General features: G+C 40.0%; 1 protein-coding gene across 1 annotated transcript in view; it reads left to right on the forward strand.

Annotated features, from left to right (window-relative positions):
* The first annotated feature begins 4,803 nt into the window (after nucleotides 1–4,803).
* Nucleotides 4,804–18,499, forward strand: part of LOC145060480 (uncharacterized) — a 35,777-nt gene continuing 22,081 nt past the window's right edge. The window contains exon 1 of the mRNA XM_079008136.1: nucleotides 4,804–5,379. Within this exon, the coding sequence (XP_078864262.1) occupies nucleotides 4,804–5,379 (576 nt within the window). The remainder of the gene's footprint in view (nucleotides 5,380–18,499) is intronic.

The raw sequence follows: 18,499 nt of genomic DNA on the forward strand, positions 1-18,499 counted from the left end.
TTTAACGTTAACCGCGACTAATTAATAGTCTAGCTATTATTACTATTATATAAGCGTTAAATAACACTCAATATAACTCATAATAATAGCCCAAATAATTATTTTAAGGTCCTAATAATGTTACTATAATTAAATAAAAGCTATGTTAAATATAGTATAGTTATAGCTCACTTACAGCGGGTTTTTATTAAAAACCGGGCTTCGCTGGAGCAGCGTTTCCAAGCCGAAAGCTTTTCTTCTCGGAGCCGTCAGGCACTCAGGGGCTTTCTTCTCGTGCTAGGGAGGTTCCCTAGACTTGGGAGGGGTTTAGGGAGGTTAGAGACAAGTTAGAGAGAGAAAGAAAGGCTTATGGTGTGAAGAAATTATGAAGAGTTCATCTCTTATTTATAGGAATTTTATAGTAAATTAGTCTCCAAGATTCGTCCGTATCTTTCGCGTACGAGCTCCGTTTTCTACGTTCTTTATATCCACGCATTGGTATTTACGAGTACTACAACTTTCATTTAGACTCTGTCGGCTAATTCTCCTTCTATCTCATATTTACAAAAACTGTATCGTATTTATCGCGCACGAAGAGTAGGGACTAAGCTTCGTCCATATCTTTCGCATACGAGCTCGTTTCTGACGTTATTTATATCCATGCGTTGGTGTTTACGAGTACTACAACTTTCATTTAGACCTCGTTGGCTAATTCTCATTCTATCTCGGATTTACAAAACTGTATCGAATTCGCCGCGCTCGAAAAGTAGAGACTAAGCTTCGTCCATAACTTTCGCATACGAGCTCCGTTTTTGACGTTATTTATATCCAAGTGTAGGTAAAACTAAAATCTACAACTTTCCTTTTTACTCTGTTGGCTAATTCTCGACTGATCTTAAATTTAACAGTAAGAGGTGATTACACTGTTAAATGTCCGTATAAAATTCATAACTTTTACATACGGACTCCGTTTTCGTCCGTCTTTTTGTCGTTGAGTTCCTATTAATGAGATATTAAATTCTCATTTAGGTCGCGTAAGCCAAAAACCGCTCGAACTAAAATTCGAGTTTCGGGCCATGTATCGCTATGCCAAATCTTAGAAAAATCATAACTTCCTCATACGAAGTCAAATTTGGGCGTTCTTTTTATAGACACTCTCGGTTTAACATTTTCTATGACTTTTGTTTAGATTTCTAAGGTTAAAAGTCTCTCTATCGTAAATTCACTATTTACGCTTCCCGGTGCCGTGCCGGTTCCGTCGCGAAACTTCGACGGGTCATAACTTTTTCGTTATAACTCGGATTTCGGCGCTCTTTATATGCACGGAAACCTCATAAAATATACTAAAACTTGGTTAAGATTATTTATTATAAATAATCTTTTGCCAAAAAGTCGTTTTCAACCCCTATTATCTCTAAATTGACTAGCCCGGATCTACGGGCGTTACAAAAAGTCCACATTCCAACTCCTTTTCTATTGTTCTTTGTACTAAAAATTTGTCTTCTTAGAGGAAGCAACGATTGGTGTTAGGACCTGAAGACTACACTCTAACATATGAAATCAAAAAGCATTTTTTAGAGCAATATCGGTTGTCGGTGAAAATCTCACACCGGTTGCTCAAACCTACATATAAGTGAGATCCCAACAAATTTTCAATTGGAAATTTTCCGGTTGACGAAGATTAAGGCAATTTGATTCATAAAACATACGACTTATGACATTGTCAGAAGGATCGAAACCACATTCATAGGACAACAAATTTTTGGATTTATCGAACTATTGGAAGATCAAATAAACGACCGCACCGATCACCATGTTGATAAAAAATAGGTGCAAGTTTTAACATCGCCATAACCCACTTTGTTTTCTTATGCGGTTATGCCCTTGATCTATCACGATATCATCCCCCGATGACATGCGTCACCTTTTAATACTTAATCTATTTGGAATCGATGATGAAAACAATTTGATTCAAAATTTTTGGAATCGATGATGAAAACAATTTGATTCAAAATTTGTGCTGATGAGTTGCTTGTTATGACATGCGGTAAGGGCATTCATGGGTTATAAAAAGGGGGGAGGGTTGTTTTTAACAATAAATATAAATCATTTTTTTAAAATCCATTTAGACACAACGTCAGCTCTGGATGGATAAAGTTGGATACTTACATAAAATGTCATGTACAATCTAACTTTGTAACTTGTTATAGTGGGCCATAATAGTCAAATGAAAACAAAAACATATATTTAAGATCTAATTTTGCATGTTTTGAACTATATCACAATATGTTTGATGTTCAATTATAGCAATAACCTTATTTTCTGTTATTCGGACACTTTGATAACTACAATAATTGGTACTTATCCATTTCTTTACCTTGTAGATTCCATTATTTTGTAATTTTATTCTATGCAGAAAAAAACACAAATCCTAAAGATCCGGACTGAAGATCAACTTTTCAGCAAATGCAACCAATAAACAATCTCAAAAACTATTCCATATTGGGTGTAGCAGTTCATAATAAGTTCCATTACAAGACCTAAAATTTAAGGACTCCATATAATCGGTTGTAGCAGTTTATCATAAGTTCAATTAAAACTTTACAAGTCCTGAAACTACAGGATTATATATAATACAATTAAAGGGAACTTCTAACACTTGTCTCCTAACTTTATACAGTCCTAACTTTACACATTTGAATGCACACATGCAAAGATTATGCTATATACCTTGGCAAAACATACAATGTTAGAAGTCCGATCTTCACTTGTACAGAAAAAAATCAAAGGCTGGATACGTGGCAAGTTGTATAGCAGGTTTAATATTTGCAAAATTTCCTAATTCGAAGGAATTAGAGAGGTGCATTTGAAAACTCAATGAGTCATTGTGTTACATTTTTAGTAAAGAAAAAGTTATTAAAAGAATTTGTGTTTGAATTCATTCTTTTTGGATGAAATTCATTTATATAATATATACCATATTAAGAAAATAGTTTTAGTTCCTTAAAGATGAAATTTCACATGTAGCACTTGTTAGCCTAATAAGATTTTGGGCTTTATTTTGTGTTGGGTTTTATGATTGGGCCTTTTCGCTAGGAAACCCTAATTAGCTTGTCTATATATTATATCTTTCCTTTTCATTGTTTTTATACTTCTCTTTGATAATAATATGAAACCTTAGCCGTTATATGTATTTCACTTGTTAGTTTACATGGTATCAGAGCTCGGTTGAATATCTGTAGTTTTTCGTTTTTTTTTGGGCGAGTACTGTTCATCGGCGATTACTGCTCATCAGAGTACTGTTCATCGGAGTACTATTCATCGATTATTGTTCATTGTGATACTGTTCACAACGATTACTGTTCATCGATTAATGTTCATCGTTATTACTGTTCATCGGCGTTACTGTTCACCGACGATACTGTTCATCGGTGTTACTATTCACCTGACGATTACTGTTCATCGACGTTACTGTGCATCACGAGTACTGTTCACGGCTACTGTTCATCGCACTATTCATCGATACTGTTCACGTGTACTGTTCATTGCCACCATTTGCAATTTTGGGTTTTGTTGATTTCGAGATCTTGATCGTTTTTTGCTGCTACTCGTATTTACTATTTGACTGATATTGAAATATGGCTCCAAGAGATGATTCTCTTCAGTCCATTAGTATTCAACTTGATGGCAAAAACTATGTCTATTGGAGTTATGTTATGAAAAATTTCTTGCAGGGCAAGACTATGTGGGGGATTGTTACAGGTGACAAGAAGAAACTAACAAACGAGAAGGCCGCTAATTATGCAACCTTACTGTATTCATGGGAGACTGATAACTCCAAGATCATTACTTGGATTAATAATTCTGTCATCCAGTCTATTGGTACTCAGTTGGAGAAGTATGACACGACAAAGGAGGTTTGGGATAACTTGGATAGGTTGCATACTCAGTCTAACTTTGCAAAGCAATATTAGTTAGAGTTTGATATTCGAGCCCTCCAACAGAACAATCTCAGTGTTTAGGAATTTTATGCAGCTATATCGGATTTGTGGGTGGGATCAATTAGCTCTTACAGAACCTGATGTGTTGAAGGCTTTTAAGCCTTATATTGATAGAAGGGAAGAGCAACATTTGGTTCAGTTCTTGATGGAATTACGTTTAGATTTTGAAGGTCTGCATGGATCAATCTTGCATCGTACACCTCTTCCCACTGTTGATTTGGTTGTTCACGAGTTGATTGCTAAAGAAACTCGTATCAAGTTCGATGATGACAAAGCTCCCAAGAAAGCCACTCCTGTTGTCTTTGCTGTTTCACAACGACCTCAATCTTCAAACCAAAATCATCCCAGAGTTGCATTTGATGAGTGTGATTTCTGTAAGAAGAAGAACCATTGGAAGGAAAATTGTCCTTTGCTGACAAGCAAGGGAAATCAGTAGCAACAACAAACAAGATCACCGGCACACTCTCAGTCTTCACAGCGGAACAAGTCTTCTGGACAGTCATGTCCCTCTTTTTCATCTTTTAGGCCACCATAGTACGCTGCTGCTACACCTTTAGTTGAGAATGAAACAGATTTCACACCACCATCAGCCTTGGATCCACAGATTGTTGAGCAGTTCAGACAATTCTTAGCTACCAATCCAACTGCCATGTCAGCTTCCATGTCTCATTCAGGTCTGTCTTCATCCAACACGTCAGGCATTCCTTCATCCTTGTGGATATTGGATTCTGGTGCATCTCATCACATGTCACCACATTTTTCATCTTTCGCTTCATTATCTTCTCGTACACCTGTCTCTGTTATGTCTACTAGTGCTACACCCATGTCAATAGAGGGTGTTGGTTCTATTGTCACTCCTTATATATCTTTAGCAGATGTGTATTACATTCCTACACTTTCTTTGAATCTTGCATCGGTCGGTCAGTTGTGTAAATCTGGTTGTTGGGTCTTCTTTTCTGATTCATTCTGCTGTGTACAGGACATTCGGTCTCGGAGGGTGATTGGGATAGGTCGTAGACTTGGGGAGCTTTATGTCTTGGAGCAGCTACATGTTGTTGATGTTGCTGCATCTAGTGTCGATTTTTCATCTTTTCGTTTAAACCCTTCATCGTCTCCTTTTATCTTTGGCATTCTCGTTTGGGACATGTTTCAGCGTCTCGTTTATAATTTTTTTGTTTCCACTAGTGTGTTAGGCTCTTTGAAATTTGATGATATTTTTTATTGTTGTTGTTGTAAACTGGGAAAACTTTATGCTTTACCGTTTAATAAAAGTGTCACTCGTTCTGTTGCTCCATTTGATATTGTGCATTCTGATGTGTGGGGTCCCTCTCCGATAACCTCCAAGTCAGGAGCTAACTATTATGTTTCATTCATTGATGATTACACTTGTTATACGTGGGTTTATTTTATGAAGCGCAGGTCTGACTTTTTCACAATATATAGTGAATTCAGAGCCATTGTCAAGACTCAACACTCTGCTATCATAAAATGTTTTCGGTGTGATCTGGGAGGAGAATTTACCTCCAATGATTTTAAACAATTATTGGCATCTGATGGCACTATACGTCAATCATCATGTACATACACTCCTCAGCAGAATGGTATTGCAGAAAGAAAACATCGACATCTCCTAGAAACTGCTAGATCCTTACTACTGTCACACCCCCGAACCAGACGACGGAAATGTCCAAGGGCTCTTGTGACTTAAATTGAATACCATCACAATGAATATACATGAATCATAACATAAATCATCACCACGCATTAAAATAATACAACTGATATTATTTACATCCAGTACTTTGTCTTTAAACATTACAAATTCATAACATAATTATCTGATAGATATCATAAGCAAAACACCCTGATATTACTTGGTACTTATCATTCGGTTTACCTGTTACCTGAGAATACAAGTTAATTTTGAAAAACATCAACATATGAAATGTTGGTGAGTTCATAAGCAATGTTGTGATAAAATGATTTTGTGTAGTTTGTAAAACCCAGAAAATCCGATATTTTCTGAAAAGATCATTGTTTATAAAAAGTGTGGAGATCCGTAAATATATGCTTGTTGATTTTTAAAACATGTATAAATGTTGAACCTTAGCATTAATCACGCAAGTGAAAATTTTTGGGTTGAAGATTCGTTTAAGTATTGCGTCATTGGGCTCGGTTATTAGTCCAATTGTTTTGTACTCCGGTTTGGGCCTGTCCAACCGTGAGCCTGTTAGGTTTACTATATAAGAATATGCTTGCATGCATATTAGGTTAACGATTTAGAGAATACGATTGATACAAGAAGACAGCATTACATAGTTCTTTCTTTATCGTTCCTATAAACCTTCTAACCCTCTACAGTTGATGTTCTTGATCGAGCTCTTCTGAGGGTTATTTTATAATCATTCGACACGTTTGATTCATTCTTGAGTTGTTTATTGTTTTCGTGTTCTTGCTGTTTAATCTTTATTTACCTATTTAAGATCTAATCGATCTTCAAGATTAAGTTTTAATCTCATCAATTGGTATCAGAGCAGGAGGCTGTGTAATCGATACACTTCTTTTCTGTGAAAAAGGTTTCAATTAGGGTTTTCCGCAATTACTGATATTTATTGAGCCGTCATCTCATTATTGACGTATCTTGATATTTATTGTTTTGCCTTAATCTGATTTATTACAAGTCTGATCTTTGAACAGGTTATTCGATCATAATGGACGAGTCGCAATCGAATCCCATCAATATTTCCAACAACATTGGATCAACCGCGAAGATTCCCATCCTATACACCCATGATTATGAAGTCTGGGCGCATCACTTTGAAGACTATGTTATAGGATCTGAGGATAATGGATACCTCATCTGGGAAGCAATTATCAATGGACCGTTTTCTCACTCTGCAACTTCAAGGATTATTAAAACTCAAAAGGAGTATAATGATCTACTGAAGGATGTCAAAGATATTGCGCAAGATGAAAAAGATAAATTCCAGTGCAATATCAAGGCGTTAAGATTGATCATATTCGCCCTTCAGTTCGACACTTTCAGATTAGTAAGTTCATGCACGACGACAAAGGAAGTTTAGGATAGGCTTCGTGAATTGTACTCTATAGAAGAGGATCTTGAACACTCTATCCAAACCTTACTCTTGTCTGAGTTTGGAGAATTCAGGCAAGGAGCCGAAGAAACTGTGACCCAAACGTTCGATCGCTTCAATCATCTTCTCAGCAAGATGATCAAACATGACATCGAAAGGAAGCTTATCGAGCAGAAGGTTACGTTTTTAAATGGTCTAAGATCAGAGTGGAGAGCAGTGGTGTCTACAGTTAAAGCCCATGAGCAGTTTAAATCGTATTCTTTGGCGAAACTGGTGGGTATTCTCAAGTCTCAAGAGAAGATTGTGCTGCAGGAAAAGAATGTTGTCTCAAGCCTAGGTTCGCTGGCCCTCCTGTCAAAAAGTAAAGCTGTGATGGAGGACGAAGACCTCAACTTGGAGGAGTATGACCTCACGTCTGAGGGTTATGCTATGATGGTGTCTAACCCCAAGAGGTTCATTAAGAAGAGATTCCCCAGCAACAAAAACCGAAACTGGCAGGGGAGTTATAGTTCAGAAAAGGTTAACAATGAACCGAAGGTTGAAGAGTCTAAGAAGGAACCGAAGGCAGAAGGTGATTCTGGAGTAAGCTGTTACTACTGTGGAGGGAAAAACCACTATGCTAAGGATTGTGTCCTCAAAAAGATGGCTGAAAAGGATGAGGAAGGTTTGCTGCAGAAAAAGCTTGATGAGATGAGGAAGAAGAAATCTACCGCTAACCCTTCCATGAATGCTCTAATTGTGCAGGGTTCGGTTGCTGATGACGAGTTCGGTGGCGTGGAAGTTTGGTCAACAGACTCTAAAGACGATGAAGTGAGGAAGCCTTCTCATGGAAAGGCTTGTGTGGCAAAAGAGGAGAGCAGTGGAGGAAGGTGCTTGATGGTGTCCGAAGTATCTCAGATGAGGGGATACAACACTGATGGTGGAAGCAATGAACCGAAGGAGCAGCAGGATATGTGCTTTACAGCCAAACCGCTCAGCGTGCAGTTCAACGAGCTCGATGAACTGATCAAGAAGGTACAATCGGTTTTTGTTTCATTTAAAGTACCACAATGCTCATATGAAAAAGAACTAAAAAGTGTTAATTCACGAATCTCTCATCTAGATAGTAGTTTAACTCAAACTCGAGTCACCAATTCTAACCTAACTGATCAATTAAGCAGGGTGTCTTCGAAGAGTGAGGAACGGCGCATGTGGATCAAGTTGAAGGAGTCAGAATTAGTTAAAAGAAAAGATGAAAACATTTATTTACAAAGAGACAATTTAAAGCTGTTAAAACAGCGAAATGTTTTTTGTTTGATTGCAAAACGTCTTTACACTAATATTACTCAGCTTCACTTGGACTGTGAAATAGGACAAAAGATTCATCGCATGATTTTGCCCTTCCTTGAGTTTAAGGAGGATGAAATTGATGCTGAAGCTTATAATTGTGAGAGTGTGATATCATCTGATGACATCAATCCGACCTATATGTATGGACTGGACAAAATAGAATCTTTCATTAAATCCAAGGACCATAAGGACATGCTTAAAAACCTTTTGGATGAAAATGATAGACTTAAACTGAGAACCGAAACCATACAAAAATTTGACTCTTTAAACGCCAACTTGAGCTCAGAAAACAAAATTGATGTTGAAAATGCATCTGAGCTTAATGAGGATGACAATATGAGTGAAATTTCTGTAGAGGACACGGTTGACTGCTCAGAATTTGTGAAAAGCGAACCTGAAAACCACAAGAATCTAATTTCATAAAATTCAGTGGAGTTCGCTCGATTGTCCCAACAAAAGTCCCCGATCTTAGCAGAGAAAGCCGTTGTATATCAAAAGGTTAGGACCACTCCAAATCAAGTGTACAAGGTCACAGGAGTAACCGAAGATCAGACTGCTGAACTCACAACAATTGTAAACGAAGACAATGCTGATGGCTGCGATGAGTTCTTCTGGTCAGCTCCAATCGATAATGCAGATGAAACGGTAGGCTTATCAGAAAGGACCTCATGGATAAGTAAAGGTAGATACATACCAGAACCCTTGAACAAGCCAGATAATTTCGATGTGCCAAGTACCAGTGGTACGAAAGACATTCCTCAAGAAAATGGAAGTTCGACAAAAGAAGACGTTCCCTCTAGTTCCTCAGTTCAAAGTGAAACTTCCACAGTTCAAAGTGAACCAGCCAAAGAGAAACCGAAAATGAAAGCCAATATCCATCATCAACCGAAGCAGATGAGGAATCAGAAACGTCAAAGGAACCAAAGATACAGGAAGAATCTCTCTAAAAGGAAACAATTCTGGCAATCCCAGAATGCATATTTCTCACATCAAGACAAGAATCTAAAGTTTGAGAATAAACCTGTTAAAAAGCACGAGAGCCACAACAACCGAAAGCCAAGGTTCGGTTCGGAAAAGAATACCAACCGAAAGCAAAGGTTCGGTTCTGAGGATGACTCCAACCGAAAGCAAAGGTTCGGTACAGAGAACGAATCCAACCGAAAGCAAAGGTTCGGTTCTGAAATCAAAAGAGATCAAGACTCTAAGGTCAGTCCCACCAATGATCAAAAGCAAAAGGGTCACCTAGAGTCTCCAGACAAAAAGTCATCTAAGCCCTCTCCTTCTCACTCATCTAATTCTTCTAATTCTTCCAATTCATCTCCATCTCACTCAAAAGTTCATTCTGTTCGTTCTCAAAAATCTCATTCGTCAGCTGAACAAAAAGGCAAACATAAGGTTTCAGCATCCAAACCGGAATCTAAACCGAACACACCTAATCCTAATAAAATCAAAGTTTTTACCATCAAAAAGAAAGATGAAACAACACTAATAAAACGAACACATCTTGTTGACATCTCTCTTACTATTCCTGTACCTGTGAAAGGCTCACATGGACCCAAGAAACTTTGGGTTCCTAAATCTGCTTAATTTTTGCAGGTTATAAGTGACGAGCAGTTTGACGAAGAATGGTACATCGATAGTGGCTGCTCGCGTCACATGACAGGGAGGAAAGAAGAGCTCAGGGAATACAGGTCTCTTTCAAATGGTGGCAACGTCAAGTTTGGAAACAACTCCTTCGGCACCGTAAAGGGATACAAAATGATTACTAATGGTGATTTTACTATAAGGAAGGTGGCATACGTGGAAGGACTACAACACAACCTCATCAGTGTATCTCAGCTTGTTGGAGGTACAGGTCTCAAAGTCTCATTCGACGATGAAGGTTCTGAAATTATTGTGAAGAAGACAAAGAAAGTAATTGTCAAATCAGAGCGTAAGGGTGAAATGTTTCCTCTAAACCTCAAACCCATCAAAGGAAACCCAGCTATATGCCTGTTGTCAAAAGCACAATCTGATGAAAGCTGGTTGTGGCACCGAAGACTCTCTCATCTCAACTTTAAAGATATCAACAAACTTGTCACTGGAGGTCATGTTCGAGGTCTTCCATTGCTCAAGTTCGACAGAGATCATTTGTGTGCTGCATGTGAAATGGGGAAGCAGAGTCGTCAAAGTCATCCATCTATAATTAACACTAAAGTTGTTGAACCACTCGAATTACTTCATATTGATTTGTGTGGTCCATCATCTATCGAAAGCATCGGTGGTAGCAAGTATATTCTTGTTATTGTTGATGACTTTTCGCGGTTTACATGGGTGTTCTTTCTAAAGCTCAAATTTGAAGCGACTCATAAGCTGAAAGTGTTCATCAAGCAGATTGAAGTACAGCTCAAGAAGGTCGTTCGCAACATCAGGAGCGACAATGGTCTGGAATTCAAAAATAGAGAATTTGAAGAATTCCTGGCAAAAAAGGGAATAAGTCACAACTTCTCAGCTCCCTACACACCTCAACAGAACGGAATTGTCGAAAGACGAAACCGATCTTTGTGTGAAGCTGCCCGAACCATGCTAAGTTTCGCTTCCTTACCTCTTTATTTTTGGGCTGATGCTATTTCTGCTGCTTGTTTTACACAGAATAGGTCATATCTCAACAAGCGATTCACGCTCACACCATATGAGATTCTCAACAACAGGAAGCCCAATGTGAAATTTTTCCACGTGTTCGGCTCACGGTGTTTCATCTTTAACTCTAAAGAACACCGCAACAAGTTTGATGTCAAAGCCGACGAGGGAATCTTTTTGGGCTACTCTCTCACTTCCAAAGCATATAGAGTTCTAAACAACCGTTCGAGAAAAATCGAAGAGGCTTATTACGTGACTTTCGACGATAGCTATGTTAAAAAGCTACAGGCCAAAGAAGACACAGCTGGGGAAATCTTTCCTCAAACTGGCCAAGTCACAGTCTCGATCGCTAATCTATTCGAGAAGTTTATGGAGCTATTTGACGAACCAGAGAAAGCTACTCTCTCAGAAGCAGGCGCAGCAGACAACAAGGTAGACCATATAAAGCAAATTGTCGAAGAAGCTGCCAGGAGAATGAACGAAGGAGGATCGAATTCTGACGAACCTCCATCAAACGATGCTTCAGTTGAGGGGGAGGAACAACCGACATCAACTCAGCCGACCTCACATGTTGAGGGGGAGCCAAGCTCTCCAACTGCTCCCGAAAGTACTTCTCAAACGGAAAGTTCTTCACCATCCGAAGGTGCATCAACGCCTGAAAACCCAGCACCACAAGAAACCTCTAAACCTCAAGTTTCTCAAAGCATTCCAGAAAGCTCATCTATCGAGGGGGAGCAAGCTGATATGTCATTCGACTACGAAAGCCAATCCGAGCCAGAAGAAATGATCAATGCTGAACTGGACCCAACCTTTGATCCAAACTATCCTCCTCTTACCAAATGGACCAGAGATCATCCTATCTCTCAAGTTGTTGGTGATGTTTCTGAAAAGGTTCTAACCCGATCACAACTCAAGGAAAAACAGACATCCTTATTTTCCAAAGTTGAATTTTGCATGTTTAACTCATTCGTATCAAAAGTTGAACCGAAGACAGTTAACACTGCTCTCGATCACTCCGATTGGGTTCAAGCGATACAAGACGAACTGAACGAATTTGAAAGGAACAAAGTCTGGCGCCTCATTCCAACTCCTCCAGATGCCTCGGTTGTTGGTCTCAAATGGGTCTTTAGGAATAAAATGGACAAGGAAGGGAACGTTATATGGAACAAAGCTCGACTGGTAGTAAAAGGATATTGTCAGGAGGAAGGGATTGATTATGAAGAGACTTTCGCTCCTGTAGCTAGGCTGGAATTTGTAAGAATATTTCTTGCTTATGCTGCCCACAAAAACTTTGAAGTTTTCCAAATGGACGTCAAGTGTGCCTTTCTTAATGGAGAACTCGAAGAAACAGTGTATGTGGAGCAACCTCCTGGTTTCGTGAACGAAAAGTATCCCAATCATTGCTACATTCTGGATAAAGCTGTGTATGGACTCAAACAAGCTCCGAGAGCCTGGTATGAAACGCTAACTAAATTCTTAAAGATGTCCAAATTCAAACAAGGTTCGGTTGACCCAACCTTCTTTCGCAAAAAGGAAGGTAACCACCTTATGATCGTTCAAATTTATGTCGATGATATCAACTTTGGCTCAACGAATCCCAGCCTAACAGCTGAATTCAAAAAGCTGATGGAGACTAAATTTGAAATGAGCTCAATGGGTCCTATTAACTTTTTCCTTGGTTTAAATATTAGACAGGGACCCAAAGGCATCTTTATCAATCAGGAAGCTTACACGAAGACTCTCCTAGCAAAGTTTGGTATGATGGGAGATTCCAAAGTCAAAGTCCCAATGGCATTCGGCACCAAGCTAACTCCATCCCTAGACAAACCGGCTGTTGATATCACGCTCTATCGTCAAATGATAGGCTCACTGATGTATCTTACTGCTAGCAGGCCTGGCATCATGTTTTCTATGTGTTACTGTGCTAGATTTCAGGCAAACCCACGCGAACCTCACATGCTTGCAGTGAAGAACATTTTACGATATCTCAAGCGAACTGCCTGCTTAGGTCTATGGTATCCTTCCAACTCAGGCTTCTTCGTTCAAGCCTACTCAGATGCAGACCTTGGAGGATGTGGACTCGACAGAAAAAGCACCACTGGCGGCTGTCAATTCCTTGACGGGAAGTTGGTTAGCTGGCAATCAAAGAAACAAATGTGCGTGTCGTTGTCTACTGCCGAAGCTGAATACATAGCCGCCGCATCCTGCACCTCCCAAGTGATTTGGATCCAAAGTCAACTTCGAGACTATGGACTCAATATGAAGAAGATCCCACTATATTGTGACTCTGAAAGTGCAATTAGGATCTGTCATAACCCAGTGCAACACTCTAAAACCAAACACATAGCACTGAGGTATCACTTCATCAAAGATCATGTGGAAGATGGAAACGTTGAAGTACACTTTGTTCGAATCACTGATCAACTGGCTAACGTCTTTACCAAAGCTCTTCCTGAAGCATCATTCAACAGAATTTTACAAGGGCTAGGTATGATGGAATCAGAGTCAGTACCTCAAACTACCTCTCAACATCAAACGTAAGAAGCGAAATTGACCGAACGTTCAGGTTCGGTTAAATCATCTGACTCGCTCATCACTACAATGGTAGATTTCTTGGTTGTAAATTTCTTGTACAAAGTTGTTTATCTTATTGTCAAAAGTATTTTCTGATTGCATGTCTCAATTCCTTGGTTTTCTAAAATTTTCCAAAACCGAAACCAACCGAAGGTTCGGGTTCGGTTTCTCAAAATTTTTCAAAACCGAGACCTACCGAAGGTTCGGGTTCGGTTTCTCAAAATTTTCCAAAATCGAAACCAACCGAACGCTCGGTTTCGGTTTTCCAAAATTTTCTTAAACCGAAACCAACCGAACGCTCGGGTTCGGTTTTCCAAAATTTTCTTTAACCGAAACCAACCGAACGCTCGGGTTTGGTTTTTCAAAATTTTCTTAAACCGAAACCAACCAAACGCTCGGGTTCGGTTTTTCAAATTTTTCTCAACCGAAACCAACCGAACGTTCGGGTTCGGTTTTCCAAATTTTTTCAAAGTTTTTTTTCTCTTACTAAGTTTTTTTCTTGCTTAATTTTTTCTTATTTATTTTTTTATATATCAAAAACTCCAAAAATATTTTCTTATTTAATTCATGTGTTCGTTCGTTTATGGGGATAAAATTATTGGATTACTTAAGTGTCCCTAGAAGCATGCTGTTGTATGTGTCCCAAGCCTCATAAGATTCTGAATAATCGCCTTAATGACTTGGTATAAACAAACTTTGTCTTCCCAATTAGGCTATCCCATTTATTCTAATCATGAGCTAACTCACTCTCTTCTCACATGAGATAAGAGTTTTCTGCTTGGTCCTTATTTTCGCAGCAGAGGTACTTTAATTTCTTACACCATCTCCATTACATTTCTCCATTACATTCGCTTCATCAACGTAACCCTTGAGACTCTCAGAAATTACCACTGAGGTTTATGGTTACACAACAACTGTGTTTATGATCTCAATTTCGTGCCACTACGAGCTGAGTGAAACCCAAAATTCAACACCAAATCTGAATTGACGGTGAACAATAAATTTGCTCAAGTTTTCACCAAAGAATTGACGGATGTATCTTACTGAAATCTCAAATTTTTATTTTTGTGTGATTCCTATGAAATTGTTAAACACCATAACATTTCTTCCCTTGGGATCCAATTTTTAATTTTTTTTTTTGAGATTTTATATTTTCCAAGCCAATTTAAAATTAATTCCTACCTACTTGTTCAAAAGACTACACCGGTCTCACAAGTACTTTGTTCACTTTCTATCTTATTTCAAGATTAGGACTGCTGAATCAAAGCGAAAGCCACCCTTACGTAGCCTAATTAAAAGAAGCCTTTCAACATTTATTAATAAGTGTTTGATCGTCATTCAACAGGAAACCACATAAACACTTTAAGGCCTCTCTTGATCTTGAAGGAAGAGATTTGTGCCAGGGATCATTTGTTTCGTGTCATTATTGACATCACATTTATTCCTAAAAAGAGTTGCTTTATTTCTTTTCCTTTTTACACTCTTAGCACGAAAATCTTTGATTTTCCAAAATTCTGGTACTAATAATTACAGGCTGTATTATTGCTCTGGTGGTTAATTATCGAGTTATGGTCAAAAATCATCCACGTGGGAAGTTAATTCAAAAGATGCCATTTAAAAGATAAGATTAAGGGTTGCTGACTCAGGCGGGAGATCAAATGATTAAATTTCAAACGGCGGTTAAAAAGGGACGTGCGCGAGTTTGAAACGCTCATTCTTTTACTGACATAATGGACGCGTGTGTGAATTTTAAGCGGTTCCTCTCTGGCACTTAAAGGCGCGTGTGGATTTGAAACGGTTTGTTCTGAAACGACGCTTGTTGGGCGGGGTGTTCCTAGGAATCTGACACTCTCTCTCCTACGTGATCATCGCATGCCTTAACTGTCACGCATCTGTCATTCCGGAAAACCTTTTCGTATTTCCATAGAAGATTTGAACCGATTTTTCTCTCTCCTTTCACCCACTATAAAAGGCAGTCTACACTCCCATTTACCTCTTTACTGCATCCGAAATTCCAAGAGAGCAAAAATTCCCAAAAGCTTTCCTGTTCATCTTCTTCTTCCTACCTTCAACAATGGCAGAATCATCCTCAGTCCATGCCACCTCACACATCCTTCCCATTCGCCCTCAACAGTGTTTGGTGATTGACCTAACCCCTCTGGCATACGATTCCTATATATCTCCGATCATCGAGTGCCTGAAGTACTCACAAATCGCTCCTGCACTTTCTAGGGTTGAGTCTGTGCCCATGGACCTCCTATCCCAGGTGTATGCGACTGCACATTATGATAAAGCAGTTGACAGGGTGTTCTTCGAGGTTTCTGATCACAAGACCTCCATTTCTAGACAACGATTTGGCACACTGCTAGGGTTAGCTGTTGACCCTTCAAGAATTAATCCGGAGACGATTCCGATTGGGCATCTTTACAACATGTTTTACAATATGGGGTACACGGAGGCGCTCCCCTCCGTCGCAAAGTTTAAAAAATCCTGCTTGCCGCCACAGTGGAACGACATGTTTACAGTCCTCTTCAAGGGCTTATCTGAACGGAGCTCAGGATCCGATGGTTCTAGTCGACTGTTCTTGTCGATTATGTATGGCGTCTACAACGGAGTCAATCTTGACTATGGGTTTGTTCTCTGGAAACAACTCATCCAGAGCCTCTCTTCTTCTTCACGACATTCTGAGGTGTCATATGCCCGGTTCTGGACTCTCATCACAAAATGGTCGATGGATAAATTTGATGTTCCCACTGCTGCCGGTGCATCGATGTCTTCGATTGGTACTTTTCATACCACGAAGATCATCGTCTCTGATGCATCCAAGTTTTCTTTCATTGGCTCCATTCCGGAGACAATGTACGGCGATGTTTCATCTGACAGCAGGCTCATCCGGACGATTAAGGAGTTCAAGGCGTCTGGACCGAGGGAACTCACACAGGAAATGCTCAAGTCCATCCATGATGCTGACAAGCCTGTTAATAGGGGCAAAAAGGCGGATAAAGGGAAGCAAGTGACCAAAGCTACAAAAGGTCCTTCTCCCAGGAAGAGGAAACCAACCAAAGCTGCACAATCCCCGTAGCCGAAGAGACGGAAGACTCAACCGAAGCGAAAGCTTGTCATCGCTTCCTCTTCGAGTGACTCAGAAGGCGAGAGTTCGGGTTCGGACGGCTCTCAAAGAGGCGAAACCCCTCCTAGAGGCAACACCCCACCCCGATCACCTACCCCAGACATGGAAATTCATGTCTCACCCATTCCCTCTCCTACTCAAACAATTCCTACTTCCATTCCCACCATAAACCCCACTACCACCATTCCTAAAACCTCTTTCCCTATACCACCACCCATTTTCACAGATACAACTACAACAACTGCAAAGGTTACAACCAACATATCTGATACGGGGGTTCATACCGATGCAACCGAAACACCACCTGTAACCGAACCTCCTCATACAACCGAAACCCAGCATACAACCAAACCTACCCACACTCAACCATCACCCGAAACTACCCCTACCAACACACAACCTGAACCTACACATCCCATAACACCCCTGTAACGACCAAAATTTCAAAACAATTAAAACTTTTCAAAAACCACTCATTTTAATAACGTTGTTACAAAAAGGTTTTCAATACATTATTTAACAGAGTATTTTCCCAGGTTCATATCATAAAACATCAACGCGAGGAACGGTACGATCATGCCTTTGCCTTGTCACAGACTCCTGAGAACCTGAAAACATAAAACCACAACTGTAAGCCCGAAAGCTTAGTGAGATACCCCCAAAATACCAACCACATATACGCCTTTCCAGGCCACGACCTTCTGGTCCAAAACATATCGCCTTCCGGCCCATAACGCAATGCCTTCCGGCCCATAACATATTGCCTTCCGGCCCATAACATATTGCCTTCCGGCCCATAACATAATAAGCATACATATCAGCATAAAAGCATACATAACCTAACAGGACATAGAACGACCCTGCATACCGGGTCACACCCCAGGTCTAGCAATCATATGCATAACACATAATCATATAACAGTTCACAGTCAGCAATTGATCAACATACCACATAACATAGCATTACTCTATTCAAGATACCGACCTAGCCGGTCACTAGCATAACATCACCCTACGAATCAGTCAACATACTAAATGCACACATACGCCTTTCCAGGCCATGACCTTCCGGTCCACATAGCAATGCCTTCCGGCCCACAACACGTAATGTCTTCCGGCCCACAACATATAACGCCTTCCAGCCCATATCATAACAACTGACAACTACCCGGATTTCCATCCGATAAAAAGGTTGGCCTTGGTGCCATAAACCCTAGCGATATAGTGAGGATAACTCACCTCGAAACTGCCGACTGAACAGATAGCTCAAGCTGCTCCGATCACTGATACGATCTCCACCTCTGGACAGCCACCAATGCACTGAACTCAAACAATAAACAATAATTACCAAAATACCCCTGGAATCACTGGTCAACCCTTGGTCAAAGACAAGGTCAAAGTCAACCCCTGACTGACCCTACTCGCCGAGTCAACCCTATAACTCGCCGAGTCCCCATAATCAGAACTTCACTCAATCCGCGATCTAACTTGCCGAGTCATCCCGAGACTCGTCGGGTTCAACAACTCTGAGTCCACTCGCCCTCAACTCACCGATTCTCTAAGATTCCCTTTCTACACGTCGAGTATCCCCCTTGACTCGACGAGTTTCTCCTGAAAGAATCGCGGGGCCACCCCGACTCAACTCGCCGAGTCTGAAGAACAACTCGGCGAGTCCCAGTTAACCTTCAAGCTACTCGCCGAGTCTGTTCATCGGACTCGGCGAGTCCATGCCATGCAACCGCTCAAACTGCTTTCTGAGGTCAGATCTGCTC

The sequence above is a fragment of the Lactuca serriola genome, chromosome 1 (genome assembly GCF_051521515.1).
Source record: "Lactuca serriola cultivar US96UC23 chromosome 1, Lser_US96UC23_V15, whole genome shotgun sequence".
In the NCBI taxonomy this organism is placed as follows: domain Eukaryota; kingdom Viridiplantae; phylum Streptophyta; class Magnoliopsida; order Asterales; family Asteraceae; genus Lactuca; species Lactuca serriola.